General features: G+C 35.3%; 1 protein-coding gene and 1 long non-coding RNA gene across 2 annotated transcripts in view; one reads left to right on the top strand and one right to left on the bottom strand.

Moving 5' to 3' along the window:
- Window positions 1–11268: 11268 nt before the first annotated feature.
- LOC143239943 (uncharacterized) lies at window positions 11269–13292 on the top strand. The gene is made up of 2 exons (XR_013021450.1): window positions 11269–11328; window positions 12635–13292. It is a non-coding gene; the product is annotated as an uncharacterized LOC143239943 (long non-coding RNA).
- Window positions 13293–19432: 6140 nt separating this feature from the next.
- Window positions 19433–21960, bottom strand: part of LOC143236684 (uncharacterized) — a 43234-nt gene continuing 40706 nt past the window's right edge. The window contains exon 11 of the mRNA XM_076475098.1: window positions 19433–21642. Within this exon, the coding sequence (XP_076331213.1) occupies window positions 21494–21642 (149 nt within the window). The 3' untranslated portion in view covers window positions 19433–21493. The remainder of the gene's footprint in view (window positions 21643–21960) is intronic.

Raw genomic sequence — 21960 nt, forward strand, 5'->3', positions numbered from 1 at the left:
TAAACAAGGCAACATTTTTCATCATAGGGATCGAAGCACGAGTTACATCTGCTACTAAGCCACTCGAATGTATTAAACTTAATATACATCGAAGAAAAATACATTTTATTAAGGTGTACTCTGTATTGATAATTAACAGGAAATAAAATCAAAGCCAAGCCCATTCAGTTACTCTAACTAGTACAGTTTTAAACTCATAGAATTTAAATATTACCACTTCAAACATATATCGTATTGAGACTGTGAAATTATGCTATTATTTTCACCTGTGTATTTGATGTTGTTCGTTGTGGTTTCAGGTGATAGAAGTCGCCACCTGAGACAAGTTTTAAAATAGTAGAGATATTTATGAACGACACACATGACGTTTCTACTTCAGGATCAATAAAACAAAATAATATTAACTACACAGTGTATCAAGTTAAGCGTGGCCCACTTGTCAGCGTATTCGCACTATGAATCCCAGGATTTATTTTAAATGGCAAGTTTCTGCAAAAACGCCCTCCGCAATTTGAGATCGTGAATGCAGTATAGATGTAATGATCAATTTCCACTATTCGTTCAGACATGAGTAGCTCTAGTGTTGGCGATGAGTGTTGTTAACCAGCTGCCTTTCCCCTAGTTTAACCGCTCAAAACTGCGAGCAGCTTTGTTACAAGAATGTAATATAATACCTATAATGCATAGTTTATAATTAAGCTCAAAGTTACATGATGGGCTAACTGTGCTCTGCTCACCACGGGTATCGAAATCTGGTTTTTAGCGTTCCAAGCTTTGTGCCACGGGGGTGGGGTGGGGGTGGAACAATGGATAATTTGATATTTATACATAAATGAAAAAAAAATTGTACAGAAATTTACACGTATTAATATACTACAAGAAAAAATAAACATACATATAAACGACATAATAACCATAGATTAAAGATCGGTCTTCTATTACTCTCACAGCAAAGTTTAATATCTATGACCAAACATGGACTAAAACCCTGATTTTTGACAACTTTAAATATTCACAATATTTGTATCTTTATTCCCGTTTATGTACAAGTAATGGTTTACACTATTATAGATCCTGAAGTCTAGTTTCCGCATGAAAGCATTGTTTGATGAGAACAGTGGGGATATTTTCACACTAGAATTATACAGGGTTTGGTTATTGTGTACAATTAGGACAATCTATTTATTCCCTGCCACATTTCTTGAGGCGCAGCTGTAATATGCGATAGAAAATATGAAAAGTGTGATCTCAAAATGCATTGAAAATCATTGTGACTTGATAAATTACTTTCTCTAGTGTACATATAACGTGAAAAACCCGATTTCCTATTTTGTTATTATTACTGTGTTAAAATAAATCCATAATTAGATTCCTTTCCCATATGAGGCAGATTACATTCCAAAATTACGAAAAAATGATTTTAACCTGAAGCTTAAATCTGTTAGGTTCATATATTTTCTATTTCAGCGTATGAAAAGAGTCTTAGACCTAACACTCTCTTATCAGCTAAATGTATCTTATATTACGTAAAAAAATCGTAAGTTACCTGATACATACATACACACGCACACATATGGAATCTAATTTTACGTTTTAATTTTTATGTTTTGTTTGTGAAACAATAGAATCTGGTCTATTTATGTGATTTTTGTTTTGTTTAGTGAAAAGCTAGACAATGGGCAATCTGTGTTATGTTTGTCGCGGAGAATAGAACCCCAATTTTAAAGTTGTAAACATCTAAACTTACCACTAACTCACCGGAAGATATTTTAAAAGAAAAAACAGAAAATATTTAAGTTATCTCTTTCCAGACGCGGTATAACGGCTCATAAAATGGCTGTTTTTTTTCCTTTCCAGTAAGAACTTTTAACTCACACATCCGTCATTTCTTGTCCGATTTGAGATCTAAATACAGTATTGCACGCAGGAGGCCAAAGCCCCATCGACTGGTGTATTTGATCATGCCCAAAGTATCGAAGCTTAATTTACCTTCATCTTTTCTAAAAAGATTTCATTTTAAGGGTAGGCTGGTAGAGTTCCAGATTAGCAATGAAATCCAATTAAATCGAGTACACGCGCGCCCCACGTTTGGTATTTTTGGTGCACAAAAATACAGCTTAATAAAAAGAAAAAAAAAGAAACAAACAGATCTCATAGATTAATGTACTATAATCCTTTCTAAAATATTTTCAAGTGCCGCGGCTAATAAGAATTCCCTCTTATTACGATCCCTAACTTTTGACAATTCGTCCTGAATATGTAGGTAGTGTTCTGTTTGTTTGTTTGTTTTTGAATTTCGCACAAAGCTACTCGAGGGCTATCTGTGCTAGCCGTCCCTAACTTAGCAGTGTAAGACTAGAGGGAAGGCAGAGAGTTATCACCACCCATCGCCAACTCGTGGACTACTCTTTTACCAACAAATAGTGGGATTGACCGTTACATTATAACATCCCACGGCTGAAAGGGCGAGCATGTTTGGCGCGACGGGGATGCGAGCCTGCTACCCTCAGATTACGAGTAACACGCCGGGCCCAGGTAATGTTCTATATACTTAACACGCTTGGCCACGCCGGGCCCAGGTAATGTTCTATATACTTTACACGCTTGGCCACGCCGGGTCCAGGTAATGTTCTATATACTTTACACGCTTGGCCACGCCGGGCCCAGGTAATGTTCTATATACTTTACACGCTTGGCCACGCCGGGCCCAGGTAATGTTCTATATACTTTTCTCTGTTTGTATTTAGCTTATATTTTCACAAATGCAGAGAATTATTAATTTTACTTAGAACTATATATGCTAAGTGTAACAAAAATAATTATATATATACTCTTCAAAAAAAGAAACGCAAAAGGGATATTTTTTTATTTTAAAGAGAAATATATGTAATAACGTTACAAGCTCAGAGTATGTGATGTTACACGTGTTAAGGCACTGATTGTCAGACCAAAATGACAATAAAAGTTGTGCACTTTGAAAACGGAGGAAAACATCGGATTTTTCGCCAAAACTCATTCTTGTCCAATAAATTTGTTTGAGAGATCTGCATGTTCTGCAAGTGCGACATGTGCAAAATCCCTATAAAAGTGACGGGTTCTCGGTTTCCATAGCCCAGTGTTAAGCCACCGACACGCAATACAGTTACGCCAAGACTGACTGAAGCACAACGCAACAATGCCATTGGTCGCTTGGAAGCAGGCGAATCTCAATCAGATGTTGCCAGAGCTGTGAATGTTCACCCAAGCACCATCACAAGGCTATGGAATCATCACCAACAACATGAATCAACTTGTGACCGTCCACGATCTGGCAGACCTCGTGTGACCACGCCGCACAAGATCGCTGCATCCGGTTACGTCACCTTCGGGATAGGACCACCACTGCGACGTCTACTGCCTCAACCATACTAGGGCTGCGTAGGATTTCCGATCAGACCGTACGCAACCGTCTACGAGATTCTTAGGCCCCATGTGCAACCCTTCATGGTGAACGTCAACGAAGTTTTTCAACATGATAACGCCTGTCCTCACACAGCCCGACTCACCACTGTCTTCTTGAGACACCACAACATCAACGTTCTTCCCTGGCCCTCCAGATCACCAGATTTAAGCCCCATCGAACATCTTTGGGACGAGTTGGACCGACGTCTGCGACGGCGACAACCTCAACCGCAGACTCTACCTCAGCTGGCAGCAGCTTTGCAGGCTGAGTGGACAGCCATTCCACAGGATGTGATTCGTCATCGCTTCCATGGGCAGGAGATGCCAAGCAGTTATTGATGCTCACGGGGGGCATACTCGTTATTGACGTTGAGTGACGTTAAACTTCACCTAGTAAGCGTGGACTTTGCCTTTGCAGACTTTGGATGTTCAGCAGTGAATGTGCAAAGTTTCACACATGTCATACAGAACTACCCGGAATAAACTTGTTAACAATTTGTCTCATATTTTGCCTTTTGCGTTTCTTTTTTTGAAGAGTATATATATTTTCTACATATCTCAATATTTTGAATAGATTGTATAAAATCTGAACAAAACGTTATTTGTTTTGTTAAAAGCGGATCCAAGCTTTCTCTGTTAATCAAAACAACAAAAACAAAATTCCACATCAAATGTAAAAACCCCCAAACATACAGTTCCGTTCCAGTGAACGATTTTTCTAAAGTAAATATTGGAACTAAAACATTTTCATCTTATTCTTTGTGATACATAAACTTTACTACAAGCACATTAAAACTACGATAGGATTTAATTTACTACTGGGAGTAAATAATAACATTCTCCGCATTGCATTAGGAAATGTGGTTCAGCGGTATATCTGCAGACTTACAACGCTAAAAACAGGTTTCGATACCCGTGGTGGGCAGAGCACAGATAGCCCATTGTGTAGCTTTGTGCTTAATTCAAAACAATGATAACAACACTGTCAGGAAAATAAACTCCGAAAGTACAGTGGCGAATAACTTTATGTACTTGTTTGTTTGTTTTTGAGTTTTCGTTCCAGGGATTATCTGTGTTTGCTGTTCCAATTCAGCAGCGAAAGACTAGAAGGTTTGTTTGTTTGTTTTGTTTTTTGAATTTCGCACAAAGCTACTCGTGGGCTATCTGTGCTAGCCGTCCCTAATTTAGTAGTGTAAGACTAAAGGGAAGGCAGCTAGTCATCACCACCCACTTCCAACTCTTGGGCTACTATTTTACCAACGGATAATGGGATTGACCATCACATTATAACGCCCCCATGGCTGAAAGGGCGAGCATGTTTGGCGCGATGGGGATGCGAACTCGCGACCCTCAGATTACGAGTCGCACGCTTGGCCATGCCGGGCTACGAGACTAGAAGGAAAACATATAGTTTGATTGACCAACACAATATAGTGTCCCTGCGGCTGAAAAGGCGAGCACGTTTGGTAAAGAAATTCGAACCTGCGACCCATGGTCATCCCAAGCCAACGTTGTGCATTTAAAATCAATGTCATAATGCGACACACTTAACACCACCTATTAAAAAAATCAGTTTAGGGAGATTTAAGTAGATAATACATTTTCGGATTTGGTTGTTGTTTGTCGAACTACGTGGGAAAAGCTCTATTCCTGTTACAGTACGTATTTAAATATATATATATATATATAAACATTTATTTGCATCTTATATTTTAAACAAAGTAACACTATTCCATTTAAATTTGTTCAGTTGTCTCCCGAAAGTGACCCCCAATGACACAAACAGCTAGAAACTGGATTTGGATACCCGTAGTGGGCAAACCACAGTTAACCCATTGTGTAGCTTTGTGCTTAGTTATAAACAAACAAAAGTCTCCTAAAAATCTGCTTAAAACGTCTTTGTAACCTGCGAGTCGCAGGTTCGAATCCCAGTCACAGAATATGCTCGCACTTTTAGCCGTTGGGGGGCGTTATGAAGTCAACACCACTATTCTTTGATAAATTGTAAACCAAGAGTTGGCGATGGGTTGTCTTGGCTAGCTGCCTTCCCATGATAATCTATTACTGGGGGGCGAGAGTATCATGGATATCCTTCTTGTAGCTTTGCACGAAAACTAAACAACAAACCAAAACTTACGTCATGCTCAGTCTTATTTTCTAAGTTTGAAACTTTAGTTTAATCATATCATACTGTTATGTTTATGATCTTAAATGTTTATATAATCTTCATATTTGTATTTGTATCAATTTTAAACAAGTTTTCATAATACTGAAATAACGTTATTACTTACTGATATCGCTATCCGAATTAATCTCGAACAACCTTTATGATAATGAAATAAGCTTTTTGTTTATTGGTGTTTTAAATAGATTCTAAAATATTATTGGTCAAAAATTAGAGAAGTGTAAAAGTTGACCATAAGCCACATGAAGATTTGCTTTTTTGGTTTTGTAAACAACTTAAACAGCTTTTGCTGCAAGTAAAGGGTTAAACTTTAAGTCGATAAGAGGCGGAGGTAGTTGATAATTTTTTTTAAATTTGTCCTTTTATGAGTGAGGAAATTTAACAAGATCGGGTTATAGTTCTAAAGATTGTGCATTACAACTTTTTCTGTATACATGTTGTTTTTGTTTAAGAAAAATAAACACCTGCTAATAAAAAGCAGGTCAAAATATAATCATAAAAAACATAGGTCTAAAAGGAATACAAAGCAGTTACTGACATAGATATATATATATTTATATGTATAGATACGTTGTCTCAACATAAATCTAATACAAAAGTTCAAATAGCGCCGCAGGTAAAATTGCAATAAACTATGTTTATAAAAAAAACAATAACGAAAGAACAAACTTATTGCGAGTATCATGTGATATAAAAAATACTCTGTGATGTTCCTGTGTCAACTAAAGTTTCGGGAGCTTTTAATCGTATTATAATTTTTTTTTTATCTGTAAATTTTAAACAAATGTGCATCGCTGCCAGCAGCGATGTGTCTACTGCTGAGATCGAGCCTCGAATCTTAGAGTTATAAGTACTCAAGATAGAGTATTTTGGAAAATAAAAATACACACTAACTACATCCATCAAACTTAGATACGTAAATAGCTCTGAAAGAAATCATATCTTCACAAAAGGCGACAAATGTGATAAATAAACACATTATGAAGTGAATAAAGGGGTATAGCTTTGTGTTTATGTGTTCGAATTTTAAGTATAAATGAGTAACGACTGACGTGTGTTTGAACTTTAAATGTCCAAACCCATTTTACTCAAACTTTTCAAGCTTCACTGCTCAAAAATTATAACTTTTATTGAGTTAGGAATAACGAAAACCGTTATTTAGAGTAAAAAATATCGTACAATAGCCTTAAAGTACGGAAATCATACAATTCTGGTGTTCTACACAAGTAGTCTTACTCATTTATATGAAATACCTGGTTATTCATCTTTTTTAACACCCCAAGTATAGTATAACTGTTTGATCTACTTCTTTTTACACGCGGGTTTCTCCTGCGTCAAGATAACAATAGCAGAACTAGCTGTTTCGCACGTTATGTAACAAGATAATGTGTAACTATGTTATAATATTATATTGCAGATTTGACACAAGTTTGTCAATTGAAAACTTTTGATTTCCCCTAAAGGGCGTTGAGACTTTGCCAGAACTTAAAATGTTAACTACTAAGAAATGGAATGATACCTTAAAGGCAATTTTAATGTTGATTTTAGGTAAGGCTGTCATACAACTGGGCTGTTGAAATCGATACAATAAGAGCACAGGGCCCGGCATGGCCAGGTGGGTTAAGGCGTTCGACTCGTAATCTGAGGGTCACGAGTTCGAATCCCTGTCGCACCAAAACATGCTTGTCCTTTCAGCCGTGGGGGCGTTCTTATGTGACGGTCAGTGTCACTATTTGTTGGTAAAAGAGTAGCTCAAGAATTGGCGGTGGGTGGTGATGACTAGCTGCCTTCACTCTAGCCGTCCCTAGAAGCAGATAGCCTTCGAGTAGCTTTGCGCGAAAATTCAAAACAATAAGAGCATGTATTTTGTTTAGTTACGCGCGAGGTAAAATTATATTTCTAGTCTAACAACACACCTTTTATTTTAATAAAATCCTAGATTTAAAATTAGATATGACCGCATACACATCAATATATATGTAAATAGTTTAACTATATGTACATAAATGTGTTTGGGGTGTGTGTTTTCGCATAGCAAAGCCACATGGGGATATCTGCTGAGCTTCCAAGGTAAATCGAACCCCTGATTTTAGTGTTGTATATCCGTAGACTTACCGCTGTACTAACGTGGAGCTAAGTATTTGGAACAAGGCTAAACTAACAAATATGTAACACACAGAGAATAATAAGCTGTTAAGAATGGTAACAAATACACATATTGCAATCACTTGGTTATAATTCATACCTCTCAATCCTCTTATACCTGAAGCAAGTCTCACATACTTCAATGTAGATTATAAAAGAAATTTCAAATTAAGTTACCTTGGAAGTAGCAAAATAATAATAAACAAATATATTTGTAAAACATCTTCAACAAAATAAATCATTTTTCGTGATTAAAAAGTTTGCCATAGTTAGTTGTGAACATAAAACTACATCGTTCAAAGCTAGAGCTTATTAAGTAACCTAAATCAGAACATCCAAGTATCTAATTAAGGTTTTCTAACCAAATAATCAGATTTAGTTCAGCAGTCTAAATCAGAACATCCAAGTATCCAATTAAGGTTTTCTAACCAAATAATCAGATCTAGTTCAGCAGTCTAAATCAGAACATCCAAGTATCTAATTAAGGTTTTCTAACCAAATAATCAGATCTAGTTCAGCAGTCTAAATCAGAACATCCAAGTATCTAATTAAAGTTTTCTAACCAAATAATCAGATTTAGTTCAGCAGTCTAAATCAGAACATCCAAGTATTTAGTTAAGGTTTTCTAACCAAATAATCAGATTTAGTTCAGCAGTCTAAATCAGAACATCCAAGTATCTAATGAGGGTTTTCTAACCAAATAATCAGATTTCATTCAGCAGTCTAAATCAGAACATCCAATTATCTAATGGAGGCTTTACAATTATCAAAGAGTTCATTCAGCAATCTAATCTAGAGCATCGGAGCATCTATTTTGAGTTTTCCAATTAAAGACACTTCTTTTCACAGATATTTTAATGTGATGTTCAAAGTTGATTTACGAGGCTTTGTGGACTGAAATGAGTTGAATACTTACAGAGAAACTAAGTTTAATATGTAAAACTTTAATATTAACCATTATATCGTGACAATAAAACTGAAAACAGCTTGTGAACTACTTCATTCTTAATTAGTCATCATAATAATAGAGTTTATAACAATTTGTAATACTTTATTCATGAATACCTCATCATAACAAAAGTTTGACACTTTATTCGTAATTAACTTTTCATAACAACAGAGTTTGTAACGGGCTGTAGCACTTTATTCATAATTGGCTCATCATAACAATAATTTGTAACAGGCTGTAACACTTTATTCATAACTGGCTCATCATAACAATAATTTATAACAGATGTATTTTGTTTGATCTCGAGCAAAGCTACACGAGGGCTAACAGTGATTGAGAGTGTAAGACTAGAAAGAAGGCAGCTGGTCATCGCTATCCACCACAAACTCTTGGGCTACTTATGGTCACCTTATAACACCCTCACGGCTGAAATGGCAAGCATGTTTGGTGTGAGGAGGATTCGAACCCGCGACCCTCGGATTAGGAGTCGAAGGTCTTAACCACCTGACCATAACAGTTCGTAATAGTTTATTCGTAATTAGCTTATCATAACAATAAAGTTTGTAATAGGCTGTAACACTTTATAACTGGCTCATTATAACAATAGTTTATAACAGTTTATGGGCCTGGCATGGCCTAGCGCGTAAGGCGTGCGATTCGTAATCCGAGGGTCGCGGGTTCGCGCCCGTGTCGCGCCAAACATGCTCGCCCTCCCAGCCGTGGGGGCGTTATAATGTGACGGTCAATCCCACTATTCGTTGGTAAAAGAGTAGCCCAAGAGTTGGCGGTGGGTGGTGATGACTAGCTGCCTTCCCTCTAGTCTTACACTGCAAAATTAGGGACGGCTAGCACAGATAGCCCTCGAGTAGCTTTGTGCGAAATTCAAAACAAACAATATAACAGTTTATTCGTAATTACCTTATCATTACAATGGAGTTTCTAACAGTTGGTTCGTAATTAACTTATCACAACAATATAGTGATAATAATTTGTATCAATTTATTCGTAATTAGCTCATCATGACAACAGGGTTGATAAGGGCTCGTGACACTTTTCTCATAATTATTCCATGAAGACAACAGAACTGATAACAACGTGTAATACTCTATTCATAATAATATATAAACAGGGCTGATAAATTGTAACATTTCATTCGTAACTTACTTAAATTCAATTATTTCACATAGTTTAACTCGACTTTAAGATGCTGACTGCCGACATAAAATCAAATACACTGGAAATGCTAATTGGTTTCTTTGTAATTAAGTACAAAGCTACACAATGGGATATCTGTGATCTGCCCACAACAGGTATCGAAAACCGGTTTCTAGTGTTGCAAGTCGACAGACATATCGCTGTGCCACTCAGTATCTTAGTATCTCATTTTAAAAATAGAGAGTCAACGATAACAGTTTTACTTTTTATTAATGTTTCGCCACTTGTTTTAGCCTAAAATCATGTATTATTTGTTAACAATCGTTATTGTAGAATAATATAACTAGAGTAAGTTACTCATCGAAGCATTTCTTTAAGTTTTTATAACAGCAGATCGACAATAAGAAAGTGTGATCCACAATATGCTGTTACTCACGATGGACGGTGTACAGTTTTTTCTTTTAATTTAAAGTTAAACAAAGGACTTTACAAGGTTAAATCTACTTATTTGTGTAGAAAGAAACAAAATTACACCCTCTTTGTCTCAGAGGTAAGTCTGAGGGCTTATAATGATAAAAATAGGGTTTCGATGTTCCCAGGTGGGTAGACACCAGATAGCCCATTGTGTATGACAACAAACGAACATTAATAAGTTCAAAACAACAACTTTTAAGCACAATAATGTTTGTTACTTGTTAATCTAATATTGAATAGAGTTGCTAGAAAACATGAAATAAGGTAGCTCTACTTTTTGGAAAAAAAACATGTATTCCTTTACCCATCTGAGTTTACGTTATCAATAAATACACCTATAACTTAGTTATTTTACTGCTTTATTTCTACAGGTCATTATTCTGTCTCCTGTAAACGTATGACTCAAATATTTCTACCTTTGTTAAACCTGTTTTTATAATATAGAGCCGGAAGAACTGTTCATAGTAAACTTTCAGTGCTTGTAACTCCATGTCTTTGAAAAATGTCAAAATAAACAATTTATCTAAGCGAAAAACAGAGAAAAAGAGTGACTTGTAAAGCACGCCTAATATCTATAGTAACAACAACAAAAGTGGGCAGGGTAAGGACCTGCACGTGTCCTATTTGGGAGTTGGCTGGGGTACCAAGATTTAAATCCAAAGTATATGAAGTTTTTTAGGTGTTATGCGATACTTCCTTTTTAAAAATTTAAATAAAGCACGTGATAACTGACTGCTAGATCATTTGTTCAGTAACCTAAATTCATGTAAAATGTTTTGCTAAAATTATACTAATGAAGTTTAAAGAAATTATACAATGGCTTAGTCAACCAACGTCCTTTTTTTTCTACAGTGATGTTGATTGCACAAGTAAACAGAACCAGAACATATATAAACAGATCCTGCCTCATCAACCATTCGAAGAACATCTATATAAATATACAAAGTAACCGTTTTCATTCAAGAACAACATGAGAACAGTGAGTTTTGATGCTATTCCCTTTCTCGGTAGGATTAATCCAAATGAATATCTTTTAAACTAACAACCTTCCATAGAGGGAATTGCACTTTATTATAACGGCTGGTGTGTTTTAGCAGCTGCGAAATGATGCACAGTGGACTGTTTACTTAGCATCTATGTATCCGATTCGCAATATATTTTTAATTATTTGACAATGCAATGTCTCAATGGAGAGATGGAAGATGTGTGACAGTTCTTCTTAAATGAGGGTATTTGTAGCATGAGATGGTTAAATGACATGTAGCCAAAGGACTCAAAATTTCGAAGGAGGCTTCGAACCATCTTCATGGAAGCAAAGAAGCTCACACAAAGCAGAGCATTTAGAACAGCAACAAGTTCTGAAATCAGCTCCCAAGCCAATCCAATGTAATACCCTCATCGTGAAAGCAGAGAAACGTACACAACTGATAGAGCGTTTAGAACAGCAATGGATTCTGAAATCACTTTGCAAAACAATCCGGTGAAATAGCCACCTCCATAAAGTGAAGGATATGAGTGTGCAGAGAAAAACATCCTGACTTAAAATGTCATCGCTGCAAAGATGGACATATCTACTAGTGTTATTAACAATGGACATATTTTCTAGTGTTATTAGCAACAAAGTAAACAATGGTTTGAAGTTGACGAAAGCTTACGATCCAAAGTTTCCGATATTCCAGTGGCACTTCGAAAGTGGCAGTTTGATAAGAAAGATGGCTGAAAAAATTGAAATAAGAACAATCCAATTAGGCCATATATTATTCGTGCTCTCTAAATAGTTCCTTTACATCTTTTTACAGAAGCTTGTGTAATGAAAAATGCAGTTTCAGTGATAGAGTGCAATTATAGATATTAGACTGAGCGGGATCGACTTTGGGAAATTATTTGCAAAGACATCATAAACCTTAACCATCATTATCATAAAGTGCAATTAACCCTTGGTAGTGTGCACCTTTGTCTTCTAGCCAAATACATGCAGTTCTAGAATATTTTAACTTTTGTCAAAGTATTTATTAAAATTAAGTGGTTTCATTTAATATTTTCTTGTTAATAGCTTTAGCTTTATTATCATGTATTTTGGGATAAAAGTAATTAAACAATTTGTACACATTATTGTGCATAAAAATGATTAAAAGTTAATATGGTCTCTGATACATTTTTTTGTTGATAAGTATTATTTATTGATAAGTATTAATATAGTCTCTGATACATATTTTTTGATAAGTATTAATCTAGTCTCTGATACATTGTTTGTTGATAAGTATTATACTGAATATTTTTAACAGATTCTTCTGGTAGTCTTCGTCATGGCGTTGGTAAATCTGGTGGTTACAATACCTCCATTTGTTAATTCTTACGGCTATAGATTTCAACATGCAAATGGTGACGGCCAGGTTCACGTTACGGAAGAACACCGAGAGGTGACGCCAGTAGAGGCTGAAGCTCACCTGAAAAACATATTTGTTTCTATGGGACACCACTTAAATACGTTGAACAATTTTGCCAAAGGACTTTTTTATTGAACCTGCACATCTTCCTGTACACATAGTTGATATTAGCAGTTCAGGACTTTAACCGTTAATATAGTAGAAACATATGCGCAGAAACTACATAGTTGAGAGTGTCGTGCTACCGGGTTTGACCATTGTTTTCATCTTTCCTATTTTTGAATAAATGGTGATTCTTATTATGGAAATAGTTTGTATTCCACATTACGATGTGGAGTTTACTTATTAATGAAGCCAAACTTTAGTAATATTTAGACTGTCATACCTGTATTAATTACTTATATTTTGAGTCTACCTTATTTACATTTTGTGTTAGAGAATTAACTCGAGAGACAAAAAATGCGTGTGTGTGTGTGTGTTTTCTTAAAGCAAAGTTGCATCGAGCTATCTGCTGACAAAAAAAAACAACCAAAAACAAAGAAGAACAAAACCATCCTATTTAGGGTCCATTTTCATATTTGGGTTACATTTGGTTCAAGTTTAATGATTTTGTTTTATGATGCTAAATAATGCAACTATTTGATTGTACTAGTGAAATATTATTTTAAAAATTAGCCAACACTTATTATTTCTTTTTATTGTTGTGATGAGAATATGTTTAAATCAAGCCAAAGAGTTTAAGTAATTTATCTAATAATTTCTGAAACCAAATATTGCACAAGCGTTTTATATGCATATTAAGACTATTTAGAAATGTAACTGTTTTTACTCTGCTAACATCTTATATTCCATTCTATAATTTAATGTTATTTTTCAGATATTGCAAACAAATATTACCGTGGTGTAAGGATATAAAAATATTTTGGTGGAAACGTGTCATTATCGTTGGTAAAAATACATCTGTGGAATATCAGGATACGTATTTTATTTTTGACATTAGATGGCAGCACATTTGAAATAATAACTACACTAAAATCTTAAGATTTCTGTTTGTGGACATATTATTTTCACTCATTTCGTTTTCCTCTTGGGAAATATAGTTGATGCAGACATGTGTTAACTTGGTGCACTTTAGTTTTATTATGACAAAAAGGTTTTTCTTAACACGAAAGACACGAACTAGCAAGCCTTTTCACGCATTTGTACAGAAAGGTATTACTAATATTTAGATGTAAATAACATCGTAAATAATGGCTTCACAAACTCGTTTTGTAAATAGTACGACTTGTGATCCACAAAACATTTTGTTATTAAACTAATGTCTCCGTTTGTAGTCTCTTTAGCAAAAAAAAAAAAGTATTTAACTCATATAGAACATATATTAGACAATAATATTGCGTTCAGTGCTGAAGCGTCCCCTAGTGGCATATCTGCGGACCAGTGATGACCAATGCAGAGATAGCCCTTTGTGTAGCTATGATGAAACATTTGTTTTTTGTTTGTTTGTTTTTTTTTAATTTCGCACAAAGCTACTCGAGGGCTATCTGTGCTAGCCGTCCCTAATTTAGCAGTGTAAGACTAGAGGGAAGGCAGCTAGTCATCACCCCCCACCGCCAACTCTTGGACTACTCTTTTACCAACGAATAGTGAGATTGACCGTCACATTATACACCCCCACGGCTGGGAGGGCGAGCATGTTTACGAGTCGGATTACGAGTCGCACGCCTTCCACACTAGTTAGTACTTGCTGAGAGAAAGTTCAGTGTGTATCAATAAAACAACATTGTCAACATCGTTAATTATTCAAACAGTTGCCAACCTTTTGTGCTTCTGGTATTACCTTTTTATGTTCAGCTTACAAGTGAGATACAAATGATTCCATCTGCGAATCGATAGGGAAGATTGAAGTATCACGATAGTCAGCAGTGGGATGAGCAGGCAGGAACACTTTGAAAGCAACTACAAACATAATACTCTTGCAACACACTATCTACCGATGTTCTTCTAAGCGGTTTCTGTCATTTGGAGTCTTTTATGCTTCTTGCGCTTGGCCGTTGAGCTCGTGATGCACTTCATAACACTTTTTGCAGTCGCAACGTCAAAACAGTGTGGAAATGTCTTCTTTTTAGCCAAAAAATGTCCAAAAATTTTAGTTAAAATTAAGTAAAACCGGATTGTTTTTAAAGCAAAAGAAAGTCCCCAACTGGCTTGTGAAGGTCCTGTTAATATAGAACTACCATAGAGTACAGATAGCAAGAGCTGCTGACAGAACCAAGCAGCAAGCTTCAGTTATTGCACCTGCAAGCTCATTAGTACTTCTATGCATAGTTGTTTTAAGGCTTATCACGTTCTATGTGAATATTGTTGTTAATACTAAATAAGAGTTGTCAAAATGATTTTGTTGTACGAAAATAATCTCCATATGCAGTCTGCCATTCAGTTCTGTTTATTCTGGTAATGAAGAACGAGGCCTGTTCAAAAAATACGCGGACTGTTTGAATTGCGCGGCTCCAGTTAGTTCCAAGGAAATCCGCTTGGTTTGCACAGATCAGCTGATTACGACGCCATTTCTCGATTGCAGATATCTTCATTTGTGTATTAGCTACTCGGTTTTAAGTGAAGTGCGATTTTCTCGTTTGGCGGATTTCAGAATGAATGACCTGAAGGAGCAACGACTTGCTGTGAAATTTGTGTTAAACTTGGAAAATCTACGACTGAAACTTTTGCAATGCTTAACACGGCTTACGGTGATGTTGCTAGGAAGCGTACAGCATGTTTCAAGTGGCATGAACGTTTTAAGAATGGTCGACAGTCCACTGAAGATGATGAGCGTCCTGGACGTCCTTCCACATCAACTGACGACCCACACGTCGACAAAATCAACACCCTGGTGCGGGCAAATCAACGTCTGACTATCAGGGAGCTTGATGAAGAGTGTGGGATATGAGTTGGATCTTGTTACGAGATTTTGACCGAAAAATTGAAGATGCACCGCGTTGCTGCGAAATTTGTGCCTCAGAACTCGTGAGTTTTTGGCCAAACACTCGATCACTGTTCTTCCCCACCCCCCTACTCACCTGACCTTGCTCCTTGCGATTTTTTCTTGTTCCCCAAACTCAAAAGACCCTTGAAAGGAAGAAGATTTGAGACGATTCCCGAGATTAAGGCAAATGCGACGAAGGAGCTGGAGGACATTACAAAAGAAGCGTACCAGGACTGTTTCAACAAGTGGAAACACCGTTGGGATAAGTGTGTGCGTTGGGGAGGAGAGTACTTTGAAGGGGTCCCAGACCTGTAACTTCTAAATGAAGTACATTTTGTTTTATGACGTCAGTCCGCGTATTTTTTGAACAGCCCTCATAGGGACTTATGTAATCAATACCTACGATAGGACATTTCTAGTACCAATGAATAATGTTGTAATAATATATGTAGCTAAGAGCAACATGGCATACAGTTCATATTTTAAATCCAAATCAACTTTTCTCACTTAGGGGATATCTACATAAGGCTGTGTGTGTATTTAGCTTTTTAAAAATAGTGTACAAAATTAATGAATAGTAAAGATTAAGTTTGATACATGTCAACCTTGTATTATTGCCTTTGAGTTAAAATTGATTTGTTGGCGTTTTTATTCAGAAAGCTCTGTCCATAAGCCTAAATATTAACGTTTGCTAGAGTATGTTCAGTTTATACATATGTATTATGCAAATCGTGTTTTTTAAACGCAGTGTTCTGCAATGGCGTTGTTTGCGTCAAGGTCATGGATATCGTGTGTGTGTTCTACTATTCCATCATGTAATGTACAGCCTGTTTCACCAGTATAAGTTTGTGAGTACAAGACGCCAGTTGCCTGCCATAGAACGTCTTTTATTTGATAACGATTTTGTTGACAGTGCTCCGAGGTTTGGAGGAAAGTGAATGATATTATAGGAAGCAAACTTTGGTGTTTGGTCCTGTTGTTGTGATTTACAAAGATGCCAATAAAACACTAGAAATTAAAATTAAGATGCCTTTCAATGTAAATGCCTCATTGACAATCTGAAACCAAACAATTGTAAAGTTCAGGGCCTATAGGGTTGTCCTGATAATCACAAATCAGGCTTATCCCTTGAACCCACTACTTATGCATGTGGACCAGCGACATGAGCTATATCATGGATCTTAAAAAGACTTCTACATCCTTTGATTACAGCGGTTCCTGGACACATACACGACACACACCATTTTCTGCATAGGCCGAATAACACCGACGATAACGTTTCAATATTAGTATTGTCCAACTAAACACCACCCTCTCCCTCCATTCCTATCAAGGAAGGTATCGACTATATTTTATACACGTTCGGTGACACAAAATTGTCGGTGAGACTTTTAAACATTTCTACAGTTTATATAGTACGTTTGTTTTCAAAAACTAAGCACAACCCTTTTTCTTTAACTTACAGATAACGATACATTGCTCTTTAATTCACATTTTAAAGCAGTAGAGATGCGTTGAACATGACAGAATTGTCTATAAAAATGGCGAGAAATTTAGAGAAATTTCACAATTGAAATTGTGAAACCTGATTCATATTCTCCAGAAAATAAAACTTTTGTATAAAATAAAAGGTTATAAAGAACTAGACAAAATTCGTAATTTCAGCAAATGTTAGCTATTAAAGAAAGATGTATAATAGATGAAGATAATTAATTAAAATTAACAAAAATATTAATAAAAACTTTAAAGTAAAATTATTTTAAATAAACCGAAAAGAGAAATGTAGATTTCTCTAGAAGTAATGAATCCGGCCAGGCATAGTCAAGTGGTTAAGGTACTCGACTCGTAATTTGAGGGTCGAGGGTTCGAATTCTCGTCCCACCAAACATATTAGCCCTTTTAGTCGTGGGAGCGTTATAATGTACGATCAATCCCACTATTCGTTCGTAAAAGAGTAACCCGAGAGTTAGCGGTGGGTGGTGATGACTAGCTGCCTTTACCCTCGTCTAACACTGCTAAATTATGGACGACTAGCGCAGATAACCCTCATGTAGCTTTTGCGCGAAATTCAAAAACAAACCAAACAACTAGTGAATACTTTCAAAACACACAGTCGAGTTCCTAAACGCTTCGACCGTTCTAAAGATCACAAATTTTATTTATTTACCCATGAGACCCGATGGGAGATGTATGATTGGTTTTGGAAAGACCTCTGGATCATTTATTGCATTTTAGTCCATGTACGTATCATTGTCTGGAACAGTTACATAATGACTCGCACCTCCTTAATCGTAATTCTATTCTCTTGACCAACACGTCTGAAAGGGCGAGCATGTTTGGTGTGACAGAGATTCGAACCCGCGACCCTCCGTCTACGAGACGAGCGCCTTAACCACATGGCCTCAAGGAAAACACACTTAAAGCTCAGGTTAGTTGAGTATCACTCACTGTTTATAGATAATAATATCACTGCAAAACTGAAGATAATAGATAGAACATTAGACTTAAACATTGAAATAAAAAACAAAACAAGCATTTTTCTTAGGCCCTTAGTAACAGGTTCAATATGTAAGAAAGAGAAACGTAATACGAAAAAATAATACGTATATCCGTTAAATATGGACTACATCATCGTCACTGTTGTAAAAATGTTATTTATGATGTAACTTGTGGTCGATGCTCTAGCATGTATATACAAATGAAGTAAGTCCACCCGTATATAACAGAACATACGAACACATTCGTGGCATCCAATACCTCAATAGTAATAAAGCTATTGCTGAGCATAATGGAAAAATAAATTAGGTTACCACAAGTACACAAAGTCTTATCAGGTGTTAAAATCTCAATTAAAAGTAATCGCTTTCAAGACTGAAATATTAAAGAACCAATTTTATTCCAGAAACATTCACCTAAAATGAACAAATTTACAAACAATGATTTTGATTGTACTCTTGAGACTTTATTAACAGTATCATTGATACTATTAATAAAGTCTGTACCTTTTAATAATGTTTTGGAAGGTTAAGAGTGAAGTGTATGTGTTAATAAAAAACACAGAAGAATAAAGATGCTAGAAAACGTATTGAACTACAAGAATTAAGATGTAATTCGTACATGTGTACTATTCCAAATTTTAAGATTTTAATAATTCACCTGTTGATTTATGTACATTGTTTATTTACCATTGGTAGTTCAGTTTGAAAAAAATTAAATTCAATAATGATAGATATTAATTTAATACGATCTGAACCTTTCAGATTTTATTTACCTCAATAGAAATGTCTAGTAATAAACTCTAGTTTGCAATGAACAAAATTATATTGATATTCAAATTAGTTTTAAAAAGGTTTTGTGGAATATTGATGTGCCCACCCTCCAGTGGCACAACGGTACGTCTGTAGAATTATAACTTTAGAAACTGTATTTCGATACCTGTGGTGAGCAGAACACAGATAACCTTTGTGTAGTTTTTGTGCTTAGCCCCAAGAAAATAATTGCTGTGTTTGCTACATAAGATGTGCATAACCTTGGTTTATCCATAAAATTAACTCTAAGTGTTAACTACAACAAAATACAATAATTAATGGTAAGTACATACGATTATTAGTGTTTCAACTAAACGTTTATTGTCTCACAACATCACAGTGCATTACTTCATTAAACATCGTCTAATTTTATTTAGTTAAAAACTTATAGAATAATTCGCAGAGTTTTAAAATAATAATTAAATATTTATTTCACTGATTTGCAAACACTTGATATATATATATATAGTTACAACACTTTTTTACTTTAATCCAATGAGTTAAACATAACACTTGTTGTTAACGTATTGAGGCAGTACAATTAAATAACAAAGCAAAAATTATAATTTTACAGTCTTGAAAGCTATTCCTTTCCTAAATTATTCTAAGAGGGCGTGGTAGTACCAAGAACTGCTACTATAAGATTTTAATAAGAAAGGCATATACAGTGCCCATAATGATAATAACACCGTTCAATATTAGTTGAAATATTAAAAATTTCACTTAACATGCAAAATATTATCGTAGAAGTAATGGGTTTTTGTATTCTAGCATACACATATACATATAAATATATGTATATACTAATAACGTGTTCTATATATTCTACAATCTACACTAAATTTGAAACTTCATGGAATGTGGTATAATAAATCAACGCTAACTACATTCTAATAGGTAAGCACCAGATGTCACGCCTATACAACTTTAATAAAAGTAAGTTAAATATTTGTATGGATTTATGAAACAAGCATCAAATTATAATAACTTTCAAAATTCAATGGAAACTTGTTACTTTTTCTCGTTCAAACATTTACACAATACACAACGTATACATCTTTACAGCTATCAGCCCAGATGACAACAACATTTTTGTTTATGATTAATTTTTGTTCGTCATGTAGTTCACAACATTAGGCGTAATAGACAAGTTTGTGAAGTTTTGTTGGCATTTCAGTAAAAATAAATAAGCTTTGGATACTTTCGAGTAAATACGATCTGTCTTTAACATTTTTAACAACAATGATATTTTCCACAGTAGACGATATGACAAGTAATTTGTAATTTGTTATTGAACATTATATACTCCTTTGTGTAGAATTAGGAGCTCTACATTAAAATAAAAGGAGCAGGCATTCTTACTGTGACGTTCTTGTTAAAGGAACTAATTTGTATATCGTATATCGTTCAACAATGAACAGAATGACTGCAGTTGCAACATATCGAACTAGAATATTGGTACACCTGCAACAAAACTTAAAACTTAATGGAAAATACAATTTAAGCACTTTTGTCAAAGCGGCAAACTGCTAAAATCAAATCCAATTCCGGGTTATCAATTTACTTAACTTCACAATAATTTTTCTTTATTCCGAGTGAGACTGTAAGGTTCCCAGGGTCACTTACTTGTGGTATCAGTGGTATGCTTCAAGTTTCCATCCAAGTTTTCAACACCTGTCGTTTTGTGACAAACACTACCAATACTCTTTACTTGGCTCATAGCTTCTCCAGCAAAATAACGAGGCGAGCACTTTCCAGTTTGGTAGCCCGCTCGTCTTTGGATATGTTCTAAATCTGAAGTCTTGTATTGGTTGGTTTCATTACCATCACTAGACTGTTCACTAAATGCTAAATCAGCAGAAGAAAAGGCCATCCACATTTCTTTAACTTGACCATTGTCTGCTGCAGATGACCAAGAACAACTTGATGATGTCATACTCTCTGGACAAAGATTTTCTGTTTGAGTACTTTCTTGTAAGAATGACCCCTGACTGTCTGTTAGTCCATCTTCTTCGTTATCAGTTTGTTTTATCACTAAGTCCTGATCCGGAACATCATCTAAAGTCTTCTGAGACGATGATGACACATTTTGATGATTAAGACCCATATCTTGGTTTGAATGATCATCTTCATATTCATATTCTTTAAAACTAGCAGTTTCAGTTAAGACCTGATTATTTCCCGAAATTCTCTTATCGATAGGCAATTCGTACGAATCCAGAGTGTGAGATTCTGGATCATAAGCTAGAAAGTTACTGTTCATTACATGTTTCACTCCATTGTTATCAGTGTAAGATCCATAGTCAAGTTCATTTTCTTTTTGAGTTGGTAAGTTACTTAAATGTGACAGATTTGGTGTTTCAGAGCTAGATTCTAATTGTTTAGACCTTTTTACTTTAGCTTTTGAAGAAGAACGTCTAGAAGCTGAAGAGTGACATTTTTCACCAGATGATGAATTATTTGGAGTTAATCGTCCAGTGCTGAGTGGCCGAGGAAAAGAATTTTTTCTCCATTGGATGGACTAGTGTCGTGTTCATTCAAGTAGACAGACATCCTGACTGGAGATCTCAATAAAGAGTCATCTTGTAGAAGCTTATCCAGAACGTTTGAAGATGCTTTTGATAAAAAACAATTAAAAATAAATATTTGTTTTACAAACGTATTATGTACTTAGCTCTTTAAGTTTTCATCTACGAATGTAAATAGCTGTGTATTCTGAAATAGTTTCAAACACGATTATGAAATTACAATTACCATACTACACGTAAAAGTATTAACTTGGATAAATTTGAACACTAATATTATTGGGTAAAAATGAAAAACAACGAAGAATAATACGGTTCCTTATTGTTCTTCATTTCATTAATTAAATACTATAAACTACTTTTTCCACGTAAAGGATATAAACCTTGGTAGTTTTAGTTTCTTTATGT

Source organism: Tachypleus tridentatus, chromosome 13, assembly GCF_004210375.1.
Source record: "Tachypleus tridentatus isolate NWPU-2018 chromosome 13, ASM421037v1, whole genome shotgun sequence".
In the NCBI taxonomy this organism is placed as follows: Eukaryota; Metazoa; Arthropoda; class Merostomata; order Xiphosura; family Limulidae; genus Tachypleus; species Tachypleus tridentatus.